This window comes from Gossypium hirsutum, chromosome D11, assembly GCF_007990345.1.
Source record: "Gossypium hirsutum isolate 1008001.06 chromosome D11, Gossypium_hirsutum_v2.1, whole genome shotgun sequence".
Taxonomy (NCBI): domain Eukaryota; kingdom Viridiplantae; phylum Streptophyta; class Magnoliopsida; order Malvales; family Malvaceae; genus Gossypium; species Gossypium hirsutum.
Window position 1 is genome coordinate 1,002,168 of NC_053447.1, and position 20,596 is coordinate 1,022,763.

The window sequence follows — 20,596 nt, forward strand, 5'->3', positions numbered from 1 at the left end:
AAAAAAAAAAGAGAGTATATATATGGAATTTTCATTTTGATCTCTCAATACATAAATAATAAATAAAATTATAATTTAATTGATAATAAAAGCTAAAATCATCCTAGTACAGTAATTTGGAATACATGAATTTAAATGCGCTTATACACGTAGTATTTTTCATTTTAGGAGTTTAAAAATTATAAATAGTTTAAGTAATGTATATAAAAATTGGCACTTGAGCACATTTAAATTTATATCCTTCTAATTATTGTAATAGCACTTGTGCTAATTAAACTAAGACTAAATTGATTAAGTAAAGTGTGACACCTCACTCTCGACCTCATCATCGAATTCAAATGCGTGATATCACATTACGTTGCTGAAGCAACTCAAACTATCTCAATGTCATATTTAACAAGCAACATCCATTCAAATAAGTAAAATCGCATAAAAGCTCAATTAAAACACATGAGTATAATCAATGAATGCTAATGAACCATGCTTAAAGTTTTTAAATGTTGTACGGGGTTATAAATGGGTTTAGAATTCGAATCCAAACTCATTTATTCAATTTCCACTGGTGGTCTCGAAACATGTTGTTGCTGTCTCAAGACACTAATGTTGAAGTACCTAAAATAAACATTCCAAGCATGCATTTTTACCATTTATTACAAACCAAACTTGTACCTGCTTATTCCAAACGCCCAATACATCTCAACAACCTAATCATGAAATGTCACTCGAAACCACAATCCAACAAAGTTAAATTTATAAAAGATCACTTATAATCATGCATACCAATTATTAATTCAAGCATCAAAATCCATCATTTAAAAGCATTATAAGTAAAGTTACCAAAACCATCAAATTAAACCATAAGTCACAAGACCTAACTTAGATATATGCCATAAATTGTATACATACAAAACGAGCACAAACTTGGTCTAAGCTGAGTCGTTGAGTTTTGGATACTTCCAACTTTAATCTATTGAACCTATATCAGACCTACGCATAAAAATGAACAAATCGTACGCTAAGTAATATATACTCAATGATGTTAACATAATTTGAAGAAAAAAAAACTCTGATAAAACTATGAAATCAAGTTTAATAACATGTTTAGAAATCATCTTATTACATAATAACTAGTAAGCTATCAAAACTGTAAATCATATAAGTTTTCATGTTAAACGTCTTGTAAATCACCCCGACATATTCATTTAACACATTTGATTGTCTAGTATATCGATGGACCATCAGGGTATTAGCACCTCGTTTTGAATAATTCAATTAAATCTCAATATTCATGTTTACTCATTAACCATTAACCATTACATTACACATGCATTTAATTATTGATACGACTCCTATTGACTCAAATTTGAGGACGGATACACGGGTCAATCCACCAACACACCCGCATACGCACCAAAGTACTAGTCGAGCATAAATGCACTGATCCCACCAACCACACCAGAATACACTGGTGCCCCAGGGTATTTGAGCTGGTGATACATTCTCAACTCCCAAGATTTAGAGAACTATCATAATATAATATGTGCCCAGCACTAGATCTCTCACCTATCAAAACAAACCTTATAGTATGTCAGCTATACCCGTAACTTTATCCGAAACTGTTAATAGGACATTTTCCTTTATCATGTATAATATATCAAATCATGTTACATAGGAAAATAACATCCCAATATCACTTTCAACCATATAACATAGATAACCTTTTGATGTCATCATTACCAAAAGTACACAATCGAAAATATACCAAACCATTTTCACCATATACATAGCATCGCAATGCAATCTCTTATTTACATATTTCAAGCATATCTTGAGCTTATTGGTAATTAAGTACATACATACCTCGAATTGTGTCTGATGAAAATATTATTTGATTATGTTAACTGCCTATTAAAGCATAAATTGAGGTCAAGTTATGAGTGCACAACTTTACCTTTCAATTAACCAATTTAAACATAAATCAGTCTTAGTATTCAACGCAAATCAACTTAAATAATAAATCATATAACACCATATTTCAATAAAAACTAATATAGTCTTTTAAACTCAACATTGTTCAATCTTTCAAATATGATTTCAACCTAATTAATTCTATGTCTTAATTACTTAGTAATTAAGTGAAATCAATTATGCTAGCACAAATCAAAATTGTTGCCCGTCTTTTGATTCACATTTGTCCCTCAACGTTCCATTCTTGTTATTAGCTACGTTCGATAAGTTTAATTACGAAAATCTATTAGTCAAACATTTCGAACATAGGTTACAACAATTTAAATATAAATGCATTTATTTCAATTTGATCCCTCAAATCACTAATGTCCGTAATACATATATCTCATAATTTACCTGATCAAATTTAAATCCGACTTTATAAATATAGTACAATGACCTCATAATACTATTACTCACTATCAAACCTCAAAGTTTTATCCCTTACAATTAGTTCTTTACTAACACATAATTAATTCTATAATCTAAACTTGATTCAAGCTTATACCAACAATTTCCACTATCTTTCAAGCATGATTTTAGCACAACCAAGCTTAGTTATATTCAATTTCATGTTTTCAATCTTCAATACTTTATAAATTCAATAATGGCAATTTGAGAAAAACTTCATAATAGCACAAACTAAAAATTGGGTTAAGCATATCATGTTTTCTTAACCAAAATTCCATGAACAATTTGTAAAATGTGTTCACTTACCTCAGGTTAATTTGGCCGAATATGGAAGAAGCTCAACCCATATTTTTCTTTCTTCCATAGCCGATTGTAGATGAACAAGAAAAAGAGAAATGTGTTTTCTCTTTCCTTCCACTACCACACTAATGTTTGTATTAATTTAACCTTAATTAATTATTAAAGACAATTAATCTATGGCCATGATCATTTATCAACAAATTTGGTGGAGATCAACGGGTAGAATTCATGTCAACCCACTAGGCTAATTAATCATTTGCTACTTAGAGACCTACAAAAATTCCAAATCAAATTCCTCTAGTTTTGGTCACCAAACAATTTAATCCCTGTACTGTTTCCTTTAATTATTCAAACCAATCACTTTATGCTTCTGATTACTAATTCAATGTTCAAATAATAACTATCTCCGGTTTAGTAATCGAGCTCTCCCGGTTTAAAAAAATTCAGGCTCAAAAATCGGTTTTTTCAATCAGAAAACAAATCGGATTATTATACTATTTAAATTCGATTTATCAATATCTTCTCTCGTAACTAATTAATAAATAACTCGACACTCCTACTTCAATTTTATTTTATTTTATCACCGCTACTGAACGAATTCTCACATCCAAAATTTTTGAGATTTCACGTAAAAGCGTTTATCAATCTACGTCAAAAAAACAAAAAGGAAGGCATTTTGGATGCCTAATTTTTGCTTTATTCGATAAAAAAATAATCAAAACAACAAATAAATTAAAAAAATAACAATAAAAACGACAATATATAACAAGACACCATTTACGTTAATTGATTATTTAATCTTCATTCACTACCACTAACTTTTTTATCTCCATCATCATCACCTCTCGGTGCATCCAAACCCTCCGCTATTGCAAGTCCACCCAAAGCCCCTACACCCACACCCATAGCTGCACCCATCGCCATTCCCGCCCCCATCCCGCCAAACTTTTTCTTATTATTATTATTATCTTCATAGTACCTACCAACGGTGGCTGCGGTTGCACCGAATGGAGCCTGAGTCTGACCATGGCCATAACCATGACCCGTTGGAGCTCCGTATGAAGCTGGTTGAGGTTGAGCATTATAATTGTACGCATTATATGAGTAGCCGCCTTGTTGGGCAAAAGGATAATACGGATTTTGCGGTTGTTGCAATGGTTGTTGAGCATACGGGTAACCATAACCCGGTAGAGCTCCGTATGAAGCTGGTGGATAGGCTCCATACGGAGTCGATGGATGAGCCCCGTAAGGTGCCGGTTGAGGGGCTCCATAAGGAGCCGATTGAGGGTGCCCGTATGAAGGTATTGCGCGGCTTTGATCAGGCACATGATACCCCGGCCCTCTTATTAAAACTTTGACGTCAACTTTACCTTGTGGTCTACCGGAAGGTCGCTTCAACTTGAGTGATTTCTCGTATTCCCCATAGCGGCCGCTGTCTTTTAAGACATCTCGGAGATTCAGTTTAGCTGAACCGATAAGAGGCTTGGTCTTCTCCTCGTTGCCGGCATGGATGACATCGACGTAAAGGTTAGTGTCGTCATTGATGGGACAAAAAAGAGGGATGACTAGGGTCGAGTTCCATGTAGGATATGTGTCGCCTTTTTCGTCGACTTTAGTGGCCAATTTGCTGCTCGGGTCCACCCACACGACGGCGTACGGCTTGATCGGACCGTGTCGCCAGTTCACGTTTTGAAGATCTTTGCCGGAGACGAAAGTTACCTGCATTTCTTGAGGAGCGGCCATTTTGTATTCCTTTGGTGATATGAAAAAATGAGAATGTTTTTTAAGAAGACAAGGCTATGGGCTGAGAGTATTTATAGGTTCCCATGAATATAATTACAATATTGACCATCTAGACCAGATAAATTTTGTAGGATAATGTTGGATTTAATGGGGATAGTTAGGTAAATATAGGTGTGTAGGGAAATAAAACTCATGGATATTGATGTAGGGTAATTAAAGAAACGAGAGATTAATGGTATATCGCTTAATGGCTAAATTACTGGAGCATATACTGTATGTATTCTAATTAATTATGTAACATCTGTTAAAAATTTAGAGGTCGCATTTTTTTTTATAATATATGATATCACTAAAAAGTTAATGTATAAGTCCTTTTGGTGCTCCACAATGATTCGCCGTGATTTATTAATTGATAGAGCTTGCATTTTTAAATAGTGAACTTCAAATAATTTATTTCTTTAATGAAAAATTGATAGTATTAATAATTAGAATGAGGTAGATTTATACACACTTCAACGCATATATTTCTCTTATTTCAAGGGTATTAGTAAGAATTGTATAATAAAAATAAATAATACAAGCTAATTATTTGTATTCTAAGAAAATTTAGATTTCAATTTTTAAAAAGTAGTTGAGAAAGACGATTGTGAATCTAAAAATATTATGTTTTTGACAGTAAAACCAAATATACCAATACAATATTTGTATTTATATGCTTTTAAACTTTTAATGTATTATTTAAGAACACAAACATCCAAATTAAAATAGATTGATATAAAACAGAATTAAACAAAGAAAAATAAATGAATGAATTGACATTCAAGCTCCAATTGGTTTATGACTATAGTTGAAAACTAGGGACTTAATTTTTTTCCCCGGCTGATGCAATAAAGAAAATATAAAGAAATACAAAGAATTTTAATGTCTCTAAAAAAAGTTAAAGATTATGTGAAGAAAAAAAAAGAACAAAAAAACATTGAAAGCAAAAATTAATCTCTATTTCAAAATTCATAATAATGACGAACATTTACACCATGTTCGATTACATTATAACTTGTTTGTAAATTATGGGATTATATTTTGTAACTAATGGTGAGGGTATGGGTAACCATAAGGCGGGGGAGCTGCCTGCCTGAACTTGGTGGAGGAGCCCCTTATGGTGCCGGTGGAGCAGCCCCATACGGTGCCGATGAAGGAGGTGCATATGAACTCGGTGGAGGAGCACCGTATGGAGCAGCCCCGTAAGGAGGCGCGTGGCACGTGATAGCCCGGTCCTCTTATTAATACTTTGACCTCAACTCTTCTATGGGGTCTCCCCCCCCATTAAGTCGTTTTAGCTTGAGCGATTTCTTGTATTCTCCATAGCCATTGTTCTCCTTTAAGACGTCCACGAGATAGTCAAACCGGTGAACGATTTGGCCCGGTCCTCGTTGCCGGAGTGGACGACGTCGACATAGAGGTTGGTCTCGTCGTTGATCGGATCGGGAAGAGAGATGACTAGGGTTGAATTCCTAGTGGGACGACTATCAACTTTTTCGTTGACTTTAGTGGATAATTTGTTGTTTGGGTCGTATGGCTTGACCGGACTGTGACGTCAATTGACGTTTTTAAGACCTTCGCCGGAGACTATGGTTACGTGTATTTCTTGGCGACCGGCCATTGTTAAATCCTTGGTGACGTAAAAATGGGGAAATTTGATGAGGAAGGAGCAATGTTCGTTTTAGATTCCGACAGACAAGGCGAGTTTAGGGTATTTACAGGTTCCTATGAGATGTAATTACCATATTAACCGTCATGAATGGAGAAGCTATGTGGGATCATGTTGGATACAAATGAGGGTATTTGGGTAATTTAGTGGAAAACTCTAATTATGGATTTTGATATCTATATATAAAAAGAAGGCCGCCCTAAGTCCTTCCTTACTTGAGACTTGTATGTATTTTCATGTCTTTTGTTTTGTTTTGTTTTGTTTTTACATAACAATATAAGAGCACGTTTGGTTCGCTGTATTGGATTAGAGGTGTAATGGAATAGAGGTGTAATGGAATATAGGTGTAATAGCAAATCAACTGTTTGGTTGAATGTAATGGAATAGAGGCGTAATAGTAATCCTGTGTTTGGTTGAATGTAATAGAGGTGTAATAGCATAATGGAAAAAACTAAAATGACTAGAATACCCTTAGCAGAAATTTGTTTAGGTAAATGATTATTGTTATTGTTATTAAATTTTAATAAGATTATTAATATCAATAATAAATAATTTAATCATATTTTAACATAATTATTATTAAATATATTTTAATTAAAATATATAATTTAATAAAATTCTTAATAATCAATATTCTTATATTAATTTTTTCATTTAATTTAGAGAAATTTAAATATTGTTTGCAATATTAGTACGATAATAATATTGATTTTGTGCCTTTGAAACCATTTTCTAACATTAGTCCATTGTTTTTAATATTAAACAATACTTTATGTTATAAACAATATTTTTAAATATAAAATAAATTACGGTCAAGATTATTAAATTATTAGTAAATTTACTTTTTAATTACTCTATTTAAAAAAATTATAAAATGATGATCTTAAAATAGGGCAGTAATTGAATGAGCAATCCAATGAACCAAACACGATCCTCAATTCCTTCAAGCATGTTTTCAAATCAAAATTAAGAGTATATCTATTTTGTTGACAAATCTAAACTAAGCTTTTTCTAATGATTGGATCTAAAGGGTGAAGAACCCCAATAAACAAGAACAAGTATAACTATTGTTTTCTATGTCAGTGTGATCTTCTAATGCAATCCTATAACTAGGAAGAACCGCATATAATTGGTCGGATTGCGGCTTTGAGATCATCGTAAAATCTTTGCTCCGAAAATCTGCTAGCTCTTCTCTTTGCTGCTGTAGCTATCTTGAGTCTTTCAGACTCGGGCATCTTCACGATTTTCAGGACTGCATCTGCATCTGCATCTGCATCTGCATCTGCATTAATTTCAACCCCATAGTATGGCATTGAAAGGGTTCTGAGCATGTTAACAGACTGATTTGATTATTGATGCAAGAACAAAAATGATAAGAATCGGGTTGAAAAATAGGTAGTATAATCCATGAACAAGCAACAGAATGTGAATCCCATGCTGTGAAATGTAATAAGACCATGTTTTTGCATGGGATAAGCAAACCAGATAGCATATACCCAAACCTTAAGACACTAACATTGCAACAAAGGATAATTATCTAGGCCTATTGAACAGAGGTTTGATTCTACAAGAATGAACATGGTGCAACTTTACGACAAAAACTTGATTGCGATTTCAAGCTGCATATAAAACAAGCAAAGAAGCAGAATTGGGTTCTAACTGACCATAGTGCAGTGTCATAGTGAACATGTAGAAAGCTTCATAGCTTCCAACTTCATCCGAGTTCGAAAATTAACAGCCTATTGAAAAAAACATGCCTAATATGCCACAAAAGTGAGAACCCTATAGGCCTAGACTAAGGTCATGCAACTGAAAGCTGCAATAGAAGAAGCTGAAACCTATACTAGATGATAAGATAAAACCGATATACGATTTGTACGAGCAACGGTGTAAACAAGTCATCAAGTGAAAGCATTACAAATTGTTCTCTATCAGCAGACATGAAAACTTGCTCTAATGAAAACATTGTTGCAAACGGTTTAAACACGAAAATAGAATCTTCGTCGCAACCCCATGGTACAAATATGTTTCAAACAAAACCAAATAGTAAACGGGGAACAGATTCTGTCTTACAATGAACATGTAAGGCATATATTGAATCGACGTAAACGACATAATGTTGAATTATGATACAATATAACAAAGGATAAGAAAAACAATGGATAACCAAAGTAACATGAATACAAACAAGAAAAATAGAAGCAATTCATTCAAACTTGTGCTTTAAAATTGTAGTGCACACTCAGCTTAATAAAGGAAAAAAAAGAAAAGGGAAAATCTTGAAAATAATACCTTTTCCTTTCTGATAAGCTTGCAACCTTCAATAGGATCAAAACCAGGAGGCAGATTTCCTCTTGGGATTGGCTCTATCTGCAAAATATAAAGAGGAAGATGATGTAAATATTGACAATAAATTTTAGCTGCATTTGAAAAAGAGGAGACATCCAAGGAGATCTAAACAGGTTTTATAGTCAATTACATTTTGTTTTTCTTCTTTTGCTGCCCTATATTAGTTTATCTGTCTATATAGGGACACCTTGTCATTGACTTAAAGTAACAAAACTCTCATGCGCTAAGGCTGAAGATTGGTGAAATTTAAGATCCCTTTGATATAGTATTTAATTAGTTTAACAGTAAATGAAATAGACTTGATAGGATTTGCTTTTTGTGCAAACCTCTTTAATATTAAACGTGCCTATCCATAGCTTGATTCATTTTGCAGCCAAAGCCAAGCTATCATTCAATTAGAGAGCTCTATGGGAGAAACAAAACAAAAAACTTAAAGAATGCAATATTTCAACACAAATCCTCATGAGCATATACCCAAAGGTTACTCTAAGAATCTGCCCTGCTCTGTCCTCATAAGTCAAACTTTCCTTTTTCTTTTATTTCTTCAATTCAATAGCAGGAGAGGACCATGGTCATATTAATACTTGCCTTTGGAAATCATATTTTTAAATGACAACAGAAGCAGCAACAAAACTACTCAAATAATAGGGCACTTTACCTTACGTTAAGGCCCTAGATTTAAATTATACTTAAAAGATAAAAGATATTAGCATAAACCATGCACATGGTGACAAATGGAAATAATTTAGCATAAAAGAAGAAAGCTTCTTTGCATATTCATCTATGCTAGTTGATCAAATGGAAATAGTTTAGCATGTTAGAGGACCTAACATTCTTTAGGGCCTAAGATGAAACTTAAATGATATATGACTATGCATGCCAGGACTTTTAACATTCTTTCTCCTTTTATGTTACTAAAACCTTGTCCCTCAGAGAATTTTGCTCTTTTGATCAGGTGATGAAAAGCTAATTAGATCAGTCTCAGCCTTTAGAAGACAATTCTAACTCAATTTCAAACAATGGAATGCACTAAATCGAAATTTTAAACTAAATAAATTAAAAACACAAAAAAATTAGGATAATCGGGAAACATAGATAAACATCTGAAGCGTAGAAATTAAAGGAAAGGAGACAAGGTATTCTCACTGGTAGTAGAGGCGCAGGCGGCGGTGCTGGAAGGTCAAATATGTGAAAGTGATGAAATTTTTGGGTCCTGATAAAATGAAGAGCAAAAACGTATGAGAAGATGGAGCTGAGGGCAAAAATCGATTTTAAGTTCCCAAACGTAAGAGGGAAAAATCAATGAAGAAGAGAAGTAAAAAGATTACCTCTGCAATCAATGGAAGGGAAACGTCGGAGAGGATGAAGCTTGATGAGGGCAAAAAAAGATTACCTCCCTTCCCGCTACTGTTTCTCAGTCGCTGCAAGAACTGGAAGAATGGTGAAGCCCTTTGGCTGTCAGCATACCTTTGGCCGGAAGAAGATGAAGGCGAATCGATTTGGCTGGAAGAAGATGTGAAAACGTGAAGGTGAATCGATTTGGCTTGATTTGAGGATATGAAATCGATGGGAAATTTTTTGGGAGAAGAAGGCAGGCTATTTTGGTCTCAAAATTAAAGAAGAAAACGATGAATAGCCATTACAAACTAAAACCCAGGAATCCCTATTACAGTTGCTGAGGGAATAGGTAAGGAATAGCAAAACCTCCGATTCGGTAAACGGTGAACCAAACGGCGTATTGGGTGGGGCCACCGAATCGGGGTGTAATGGATTAGCCATTACACCCAACCAAACATGGTGTAATAGTTAAATTTTAATTCTAACCTTTTTATTTTTTTAAAATTATATAAAAAAGTAGTTAATTTTCAGTTTTCATCTCTTTACTTGCTCAAATTTAATATTTAATTTCTATATTTCAATTTTGAAATAATTTGATACCTCAACTCTTTTAATGCTGCTAGTTAGTCTAAATGCTTTATTTTAATTAAAATGTTTATGTGAATTTTTAAAATTTGTTAACACGGTTAAAATTCAAGTTTATTATAATATCATTTTGTTATATGAATACCGAGTATTTATTTTTTAAATTTCAAATTGTCACACAAACAATTTTAACAGTGTTAACAAATATTAATTCTAAACTCAAAAAGTAGAAAGACTAAATTACTAAAAGTAAAAGTATGAATATTAAATTCCAAATATACGAACAATACAATACTTTAAAGTATATTGCAACCTTCAAATTTTTTATCTATAATTAAAAAAATAAATATTTAACCTAATGCGAGATACTAATAAAGATAATAGAAAAGCGAGAATTAATGCTATATTGCTTAATGATTAAATTAATGGAGCATATAGTGTAAAATAATTATATTATAATTAAATAATTAAAATTATGTAATTTTAGAGATGATATTATTGTGAGATTTTTATATAAATATCATCTCTTAATTGAATAATATTGATTTCATAACGTAAAACGAATAAAAATACATAAAATTATATCGAAAGAATCAGGCCTATACTAAATAACAAACAGTGCATTCAAATAATTACCGTAAAAAAACCCATCTGCTTGAAATGTTGTTGCTCACTATCAAAAACTTGTTGATTGTGAACCTTGCTATCATTTAGGGTCAGTTTGATTGAAGGAATTGATTTTCCAGAAAATTATTTCCAATTTTTCCAGCGTTTGATTGACGGAAAACATTTTCCATTTGGAAAATGAACTCCAAAACAAGGAAAAATGGGTTACATTTTAGGGAAAATGTCTTACCCTTTCAATTTCCGTAAGACATTTTTCGTGCTCTCCTCTCTATCGCCTCCTTCATTCCTTCTTTCATTTCCGATAGAAATTCACTTATGTTTATCGATTTTCCAGTAACTTGTTTTTTTAATTATTCAATACTTATTTTTTTAACACAATTACAAATAATTTATTTGATATTAATTTTTTTCAATTTATAACGATTAATATTGTAGCTTAATAATTGAGTATTATTATAAATAAATCATTGCAATATATAAAAATTTATTAATATATATCAATATATGTAAAAATAATTTTTTCGAAAAATATTTCTAGGAAATCTGCCAAACAACCGAAAATATTTTACACAGATTCAATCAAACACCAGAAAATATTTTTCAGTAAATCATTTTACAGAAAAGTAAAACATTTTCCCAAAATTATTTTACAAAAAATATATTACTGACAATCAAACAGACCCTTAATCTACCTCGTTAAGATAGGTGTCGAGTCACCCTAATGTACACGAAGCTTCATCAAATCTGCACGAAGTCTAATAGCAACCTGATCGTTAGGTACATCAAAGGTTGTCGTCACAAAGCTAAAAAGCTATCATGCCCCTATAGAGAAGTCTAGAGCAAGACCTACACGAACACATGTCAAGATTGAAAGGAAAGAGCTATCTAACCTTGTCTATACAAATCTCTTCCTTCATTAAAAATGTATTAAACTTCTTTACAAGTGACTTTTTCCATGGTTATACCTATGGTTTAAACCAATCAACCTCAATCAAAAGTTAGTGTTTCTCTTTTATTTTATTTTTTTTCATATATATGAGATTTTTATAAGAAAAAGAAAGAAATAATATCGATTAAAAGTGTTCATAGATCAAGTTAAATTGTACTTAAGTATAATATTAATATATTTTATTTTTATCCAAGCCTAACTCGATTCAATATATAAGCCTAAAATTTTATCGAAGTATATCCATATTCATAAATGACTTAACCTAAACCCATTTTAAGGTCATCCATATTCAATATATATTTATATTATTTTTAATTTTTAATTTAATATCCTATATATTTTTATTTATTAAAATTTTATATAAAATTGTATTAAATTTTTTTAATGTTCACATTGTAGTAATATATAATATTATTATAAATTTAATTTTTATGTATTATAAATTTTATAATACATAAGAATTACATAATATAAAAAACATTATAAAATTTATCTTTTTATATTTTGTGCATATAATATGCGATGCAATTTTTTAATCTATTTATATTTTATACTATAATAATTTAAGAATATATGTATTCGATCCACGGTAAAAATCTAGTTTATAATTATATTTAATTGTATTTATAATACTAAAACAATTTTTAGAAAATGATAAAAGGGATGAAACTCTATTTTGAAGTTGATAATAATAACAAATCCATTGTATAAGACGTTGGGCTTTGATGTGTTGCGCCCATTAATGGTTGAAAAATGTAGGAAAGGTTTTTTTTTTTTAATACAAATTTGGGCTTAAATCCCATAAAAAAATTTTAAAAAATGCCATAAACCCTAGTCGTCTTCTTGTTCTATATAAGTGAAGTATAAACCCTAGCATTTGCCTTAGAACATTTTCATCGCCTCTCACTCTCTGTTTTCACTTAGTTTCTGATTCTTCACTTTCATTACTTCAAACTCTCGCAGCGATGAGACCTCCAAGAGGTAAGTAACCAATGTCTCTTACGTTTCCTATCATTTTTAGTTACAGACTCTCGTTATGGCATTTCTAATGGTTTAATCATGTTTCAGGCCGTGGTGGTGGTGGGTTTAGGGGCAGAGGAGATGGTGGAAGAGGGAGAGGAAGAGGAGGTGGCGGAAGAGGTGGTGATAGAGGTGGTAGTGCCATGAAATCCCGCGGCGGTGGCCGTGGTGGAGGCCGCGGCGGTGGAAGGGGCCGTGGAGGAATGAAAGGTGGTAGTAAGGTTATAGTTGAGCCTCATAGACACGAAGGAGTTTTTGTCGCCAAGGGAAAAGAAGATGCCCTTGTTACTAAAAACATGGTCCCTGGTGAAGCTGTCTACAATGAAAAAAGAATTGCCGTTCAGGTCATTTGCTTGATTGATTATGCTCTTGTATTTAGCTAATTACTTTTTTTAATCTTCCATTGGTCTTATTCACAACATTATATGATTACATTTTCCGTGAGAAATTGAGCCTATTTTATGACTTTTGCCCTAAACAGAATGAAGATGGGACTAAAATTGAATACAGGGTATGGAATCCGTTTCGATCTAAGTTGGCGGCCGCCATTCTCGGTGGTGTTGATAATATTTGGATTGTAAGCTACCAGTTCTCATTTTGTTGTTCTTCATAGAAGGTTACATAGTGTATATAACTGACCCTCTGTAAACACTTGTTATTATTGTTCAATTTAGAAACCTGGTGCTAAAGTTCTTTACCTTGGAGCTGCTTCTGGCACTACTGTTTCTCATGTATCCGATGTTGTTGGTCCCGTAAGTATATTGTTAACCCCCCAATGTTTGAGTATCTTGTATATGTTTATACCTGTAGGATTTTGCTTACCAGGTTTCCTTTTTGGCAGACTGGTGTGGTTTATGCAGTGGAATTTTCTCACCGGAGTGGTCGAGATTTGGTTAACATGGCTAAAAAACGAACAAATGTTATACCCATCATCGAAGATGCTAGACATCCAGCCAAATACAGGATGCTAGTTGGAATGGTGGATGTCATATTTTCTGATGTTGCACAACCTGATCAGGTTTGCGCCTTCGAGTATTTGTTACTTTATTTGAGACGCGTATAGAATGGTGAATGGATTAGTAATCAGGAGGATTAGCTTATTGTGTGCTTGAAGTTACATCCGAGTTTCTTTTGTGCTTTTAGTTGCTTGCCTGCATTGCTTTTGGTTGATTTGCCTTCCTATTTGCATTGGTTTTGGTTGTTTTTGCTTCCTATTATATGCATATGATGAACTCTACTCGGATTCCCCTTCAAGACTTCATGGGTGATGCTAACTCGAGTTTCTGATGCAAACATTAAGTGATCAATTTTACATAGTTCACAAATTTGGTTTGTATGAAAGTATAAAAAATGTGTTTCTTCATTCTTTCTTCAATTTGGTTTGTTGATTTGCCTTCCTATTTGCATTGGTTTTGGTTGTTTTTCCTTCCTATTATACACATACAATGAACTCTACTTGGATTCCTCTTCAAGACATCATGGGTGATGCTAACTTGAGTTTCTGATGGAAACATTAAGTGATCAATTTTACATAGTTCACAAATTTGGTTTGTATGGAAGTATAAAAAATGTGTTTCTTCATTCATTCTTCAATCCTCTAATAAGAATACAAGTTTCTGATGTGTTTTTTCTTTTCTTTTCTTTTCTTGTTTTATTAAACATTATCATTATGCAAATGATGAAGTACTCGGATTCCCCTTCAAGACATCACGGGTGATGCAATACCGAGTTTCTGATGCTTGACTTCTCATGTTTGCACTAGTTCTTGCAATCCTTTTTTATTTCTTGATAAGCTAACACATCCGTTATCAATACTCGTCATCCATGTTTGTGCTAGTTCTTGCAATCCTTTTTTATTTCTCATAAGCTAACACATCCGTTTTCAATACCTGCATCTGAATGAAAACAAAGGATGAAATCTTGCCGCATTTCTTTATCATGTCTCAATGTGCTTTAATACATTTGCAGGCGAGGATTCTAGCTTTGAATGCATCATATTTCCTAAAAGCTGGTGGTCATTTTGTTATTTCAATCAAGGTGAGTGTTCCGAAATCATGTTTTGGTTACATTTCTCAATTAAAAGCTTTTTGGCCATAACATGATGGAACATTTTGTTTGCAGGCTAACTGCATTGACTCAACGGTTCCAGCCGAGGCAGTGTTCCAGAGTGAAGTTAAGAAACTGCAACAGGAGCAATTCAAACCTTTTGAACAAGTGACGCTCGAACCGTTTGAGCGCGACCATGCTTGTGTTGTTGGTGGTTACCGGATGCCGAAGAAACAGAAAGCTGCAACATAATGTTTTTGTAGTCTTGTTTTTAAGCCCTAAGTTTCGTGGCTTTGGATTAGAAGTGATGAACATGTTCTGGGATCAAACATCTTTCTTTTTTGTACTAAAAATCAAATTTATTTCTACTAAGGAGAAAGGGCTCCTAATTAGACAAACAAAGCACAAGAATCGTGTCTCTTATTTTTAGAGAGGGTTCAATCCTTATTTGAGTTTGGATTTGACAATAATTACTATTGGGGTGTGGAAATTTCTGTTGTTTAGATTGGTACTTGATATGTTTTCATTAGGAATTGAGTCTTTGAACTTGGTTAATGTTTTTGCATGGGTTTTTAAAGAAATATGTTTTGTGAGAGTGATTGTTAAATTCAATTGATTTGGATTAAAGTCTAAATTAAAGCAATTTAATCTTTTAAAAATTCACTTCAATTTTATAGTAATAAATCAAGTTATTTTAATTAACCACATTTTATTTTTAACATGGTTTTTCTTTTCAAAAAAGAAGACTACTTTTTAGGTTTTGAATGGTCCATCCTTAAATAATTTGTATGAAAGGATCTTTACGCATGTATAAAATGTGTAGATTGATAAAATGATTACATTCATGCCACATGTCATATACATAAATGATAGAAATATAATTAGTGAACTCTTTTTTCTTTTTAATAAGTGCTTCCATCTCTATCTATAATAGGGATTATTTATTTTTTTTATAAAAAAGTTTTCTTTCTGAAGCATTTTAATATAGGTTTAATTTCCAAGTGAGGGTCACTTTTGAATATATATTGGCTATTTCAATTTAATTTGGATTCCATATGATTTTTAATATATTTTACAACAAAATTTTGCATTAATAATCTCAAACAAAATAACGTGAATTTTGTCAGTTTTAAATATATTTGGTGAATTCAAATGCTTAAAAAAACAACCACTATTTTCTCTACATTTAAATTTTTGATGAATTATACACATTCCATTTTTTTTCTTGAAATAATGAAAAATATCATAAGTTGATATCAGTCTCCACCCCCATATTTAAACATGGGATTGGGTCGATTGCATTTTGAAATCGGACACCTCATGTATTTTTATCATTTTATCCTGCCATTATCATATGCTAAGATATTTTATATTTTATATTTTTTTATACATGATTTAATTTTGATTTAATTTCACCCAACATTCCTAAATTATGATCGTCATTTTAAATTGATCTTCAAACTTTAAAACGTTTTAGTTACATCCTCAAATTATGGATATTATATTAATCAATCATATCCTTTCATTGTTGAAATTGTTAATTTAACCATTAAATATCACAAAATCTTACTCACATCATTTTGTACATCAATACTTAGGGTCTGTTTGATTGAATGAATTGATTTTCCGGAAAATCATTTCCAACTTTTCCAGTGTTTGATTGGCGGAAAACATTTTCCATTTAGAAAATGAACTCCAAAACAAGGGAAAATGGGTTACATTTTAGGGAAAATGTCTTACCCTTTCAATTTCCGTAAGACATTTTCCGTGCTCTCCTCTCTATCGCCTCCTTCAGTCCTTCATTCATTTCCGGTAGAAAATTGCTTCTATTTATCGATTTTCCACTAACTTATTTTTTTAATTATCCAATACTTATTTTTTTAACACAATTACAAATAATTTATTTGATATTAATTTTTTTCAATTTATAACGATTAATATTATGGCTTAATAATTGAGTATTATTATAAATAAATCATTGCAATATATGTAAAAATAATTTAAAATATAAAAATTTATTAATATATATCAATATATGTAAAAACAATTTTTTCGAAAAATATTTCCAGGAAATCTGCCAAACAGCCGAAAATATTTTACACAGATTCAATCAAACACCAGAAAATATTTTCTAGTAAATCATTTTACAGAAAAGTAAAACATTTTTCCGAAATCATTTTACGGAAAATATTTTACTGGCAATCAAACAGACCCTTAATGTTATATGTGCATTAAAATACTTATGTTTTTTTACTTCTTTGATATAAATACTAAATTTATACATGGTCTAGAGTGTAATTTGATACATGAATTTTGATTTGGTGTAATTATATACATGAAATTTAAATTGTGGTTTATAAGTATGCATTAAACTTTGATTTTGATTCAATTATACACATTTAAATAAATGAATACATACATTTATTTCATATTGGGTTAATATAATTGTTTGTAGATACAATATATCAACATAAAACGCACGTTAATTCGATAATGTTGTTAGTGATTTGTAAAAATTGAATCAAATCAAAATTTCATGCATTAAATGGAACAAAATCAAACTTTATGTATGACATTGCACATCAGACCAATGTTTATGTATAATTTTGATATTTATACCTTATTTTATTTTTTTGAAAGTTTGTTTCGTATCACTTTCAAAAAGAAGTTTTGAATAATAATACTTGAATTTAATAGATATACTTGGTTAGTAATATTTTCTTAGGGATAAATCCCAAAATTATTCGTGAGTACTGTGGTTTAATGTGCAATTATATGCATAAACTTTAATTTTGTGTAATATCAGATCTCAACTCAAATTATTGAAACTCAATCTAGTAAAAAAAAGATTAACTTATCAAATTTTATACATTTTTATTTTTGATAATTATATCGAATTAAATCTTAAACGGAAAATAAAATCTCCTAACATTATTTTTCGAACCTGAGTCACTTAAACTAGACGCAGTGACAAGGGGGCTGGCAGTGGACTCTACCTTTAAAATGAGAAATTCATCATTTGACTCTTTAAAATTTATAAAATTTTAAATTAGTCCATGATAAAATTATATTTTTATCTCAAGACTATAAAAATTTCAATCTAGTCTTTTAAAAATTACAAAAATATAAACTATTAAATGCTTAAATTGCATTTCAATTATGATAAAATCATACAATTTATTTCTGACCCCCAAACAAATTTCTAGCTCCAATCTTGACTTAAACTTTACATAGAAAAGGATGCTGACGAATTTTTAAAATTAGATTAAAATAATATATAAGTAAATAAAATATTATATTATTTGTCAACACACTATCCCATCTTTTATATAAGTTAAAAAATATTTTATATATCATAATTAATTTAAAATAAAATATTTATTCTTAAACAATAATTCGAGTTAAGTTGAGTCTGGAATTTAAACTTCTTTCATCCAAAACCTGTCCTTTGGATATATTTATTAAAGCAATGAAAATAACATACATTTTTTGAAAAAATAAAATAAAAAATGAAACTTAATTTAAAAATAAGTGTTTAAAGAGTAAAAATACAATCAAGTGTAAATAAAGGTCAATTTGTGTTTAATAAATGGGGTGCATACAGTTAATATTTGTTGAAACAACATAATCAATGCAACTTATTTTTGGCCACAAAGCTCATAAATTTTGTATGCTAATCTTACAAACTTGTGAAGCAAAATTAAATAGAGTCTGTTGGGATGTTGAAATCAAATATTTATTGATTATAACAACCCATATGGGAAATAAAAGTAAATATTCCTTCCAAAGACATTTCCAAATATGAAACTTGCTTTGTGGTTACAATCAGATCCCATAATTGAATCGTTTGAATATGTTAAATTGGAATAAAAAATCTATTCAACTAAAAATTAGAACGATGTAATCGATTTTTTAAAATATTTTTAATAATTTATTTAATTAAAATCAAACTAACAACTACTAACTTGATATCATGTAAGACTTAAAAAATTGTTATATGTCTCATTTATTTTTAAATATTTTATCATACCATATAAAATACTTGATATCACCCAGAATCTAAAAACTCTTATAACAATATATTAAATATTTTCCCTTGTATAATTTACACTATATCATATATTTTTTCAAAAATTAAATGATAAATGGGTGATAAAAATCAAATTCTAAAATGGTTATCATACCAATAAAATAAGTGTCATCATTCATTAATCATTTAACGGTAAAAGAAAATAAAAATAAAAACATTATAACTAAATTATAACTTTTTTTTAATTAAATAATACTAATGGTGCATTTACCCTAAATACAAAGGAATATAAAATTTGATATTTTATTTCAGAGAAACCAAAATCGGCATGACTTTAATCCGTTTCCGTGAAAACGTTATATTTTTCATGTAAGTTGAACCATCAAGGAGGCGGTAGATCCAGCGACTCGAACTCTTTCTTCCGGCCAATCTAAAGAAGAAAGGCCGAAAAAGAAAAGGTTAAAAAGGAGGGAGAAAAAGCGAAGGGCGGCCAATAAATGCAAAGCCTGCAGCAGCCCATTCCATTCTCTGGGAAATTGTAAGATCACGTGGCCTGCACGCTAACGGTTTCGTACATATTCGAAATAAAATCCTCACCAATGTAAGTGTTAAGTGAACCCACATAATCCAACGGCGAACACTCCACAACCAATTGAAAAAAAAGCGCCGTCGTCTACGGTGCTCACTGTTGAGAATAAATTAAGAAGGGCAAAAAAGTAGTTCAGATTGTGCAACTGTCTCTACTCTACTGACGTTACCTGCTACAACCTGTTTTGATTTGACAACTCTTAGCTATTTCCGCCCAATATCTCTCACCGGATACACCCGGTAAACGGTAACAAACTCTTTTATTTTCCTCTGTGGCTGTCAAGTTTTAAAAAAAAACTCGAAGTATATAGTTTTTAATTTACCAAATTATTGGATCCTCAGTTTGATCAAAAGCTATTGGATAAACTATATTGATAGTTATTTAACTTTAATTTTTTTATTTTAAGTATTTTAAAAGGAAGTTATTGCAATTTAAATATTCATGTTGCATGATTAAATATTTTGATTACCCGTTAAAATCTTAAATGAAAATGAAATTTTCTGTAAATAATAATATTATTTTAAAAATTATGCCTTTGGTTCCTTCGGCATTGTCAAAACCCTCTCCACCTCTCCCATCCCATTTGTCAGAGCCAAAAACTTCCAACACCACGGAAGCCGAAGTTGATGTGGAAGAAAAAGACCTCGAAAGTAATTCTTCTCTAAATGGACCCTTTTTGAAGAGAAACAAAACCCTTTCTACCAATCCATTAGCCTTGGTTAGAGCCACTGTGTCCCATATAGAAAGCTTGGATTATGAATAATCATCTTATATATATTCTTGAAATAGTCACTAGCTTTCTTTGTTGAATTACTAATTGGATTAATTGCCACTCTTATCAATCTCGCTATTGAAATTATTGGAGAGGGTTCTGACGATGGTTATGATGAAACA

At 31.2% G+C, this 20,596-nt stretch overlaps 2 protein-coding genes, 1 long non-coding RNA gene and 3 other non-coding genes across 6 annotated transcripts; 4 read left to right on the forward strand and 2 right to left on the reverse strand.

Annotated features, from left to right (window-relative positions):
* Positions 1-3,392: 3,392 nt before the first annotated feature.
* On the reverse strand, positions 3,393-4,515 carry LOC107902529 (protein SRC2). The gene has a single exon (XM_016828694.2). It carries the CDS (start codon positions 4,459-4,461, stop codon positions 3,520-3,522), a length of 942 nt encoding a protein of 313 aa, XP_016684183.1. The 5' UTR covers positions 4,462-4,515; the 3' UTR covers positions 3,393-3,519.
* Positions 4,516-7,174: 2,659 nt separating this feature from the next.
* On the reverse strand, positions 7,175-10,168 carry LOC107904605 (uncharacterized). The gene is made up of 4 exons (XR_005920907.1): positions 9,847-10,168; positions 9,665-9,731; positions 8,462-8,539; positions 7,175-7,439 (listed from the first exon to the last, which is right to left on the reverse strand). It is a non-coding gene; the product is annotated as an uncharacterized lncRNA (long non-coding RNA).
* A 2,663-nt stretch (positions 10,169-12,831) lies between these two features.
* On the forward strand, positions 12,832-15,638 carry LOC107904604 (rRNA 2'-O-methyltransferase fibrillarin 2). The gene is made up of 7 exons (XM_016831034.2): positions 12,832-12,998; positions 13,086-13,381; positions 13,519-13,614; positions 13,712-13,789; positions 13,879-14,055; positions 15,006-15,074; positions 15,159-15,638. Exons 1-7 carry the CDS (start codon positions 12,983-12,985, stop codon positions 15,333-15,335), a joined length of 909 nt encoding a protein of 302 aa, XP_016686523.1. The 5' UTR covers positions 12,832-12,982; the 3' UTR covers positions 15,336-15,638.
* On the forward strand, positions 14,256-14,328 carry LOC121224003 (small nucleolar RNA snoR60). Its single transcript, XR_005921466.1, has one exon. It is a non-coding gene; the product is annotated as a small nucleolar RNA snoR60 (small nucleolar RNA).
* Positions 14,474-14,546, forward strand: LOC121224005 (small nucleolar RNA snoR60). Its single transcript, XR_005921468.1, has one exon. It is a non-coding gene; the product is annotated as a small nucleolar RNA snoR60 (small nucleolar RNA).
* On the forward strand, positions 14,707-14,777 carry LOC121224004 (small nucleolar RNA snoR60). Its single transcript, XR_005921467.1, has one exon. It is a non-coding gene; the product is annotated as a small nucleolar RNA snoR60 (small nucleolar RNA).
* Positions 15,639-20,596: the final 4,958 nt, after the last annotated feature.

Coding starts and splice junctions, on each gene's coding strand:
- LOC107902529 (XM_016828694.2), bottom strand. CDS start 4,461: ATGGCCGCTCCTCAAGAAATGCAGGTAACTTTCGTCTCCGGCAAAGAT.
- LOC107904604 (XM_016831034.2), top strand. Junction 13,382..13,518: donor AAAAAAGAATTGCCGTTCAG/GTCATTTGCTTG, acceptor TGCCCTAAACAG/AATGAAGATGGGACTAAAAT. Junction 15,075..15,158: donor ATTTTGTTATTTCAATCAAG/GTGAGTGTTCCG, acceptor TTTTGTTTGCAG/GCTAACTGCATTGACTCAAC.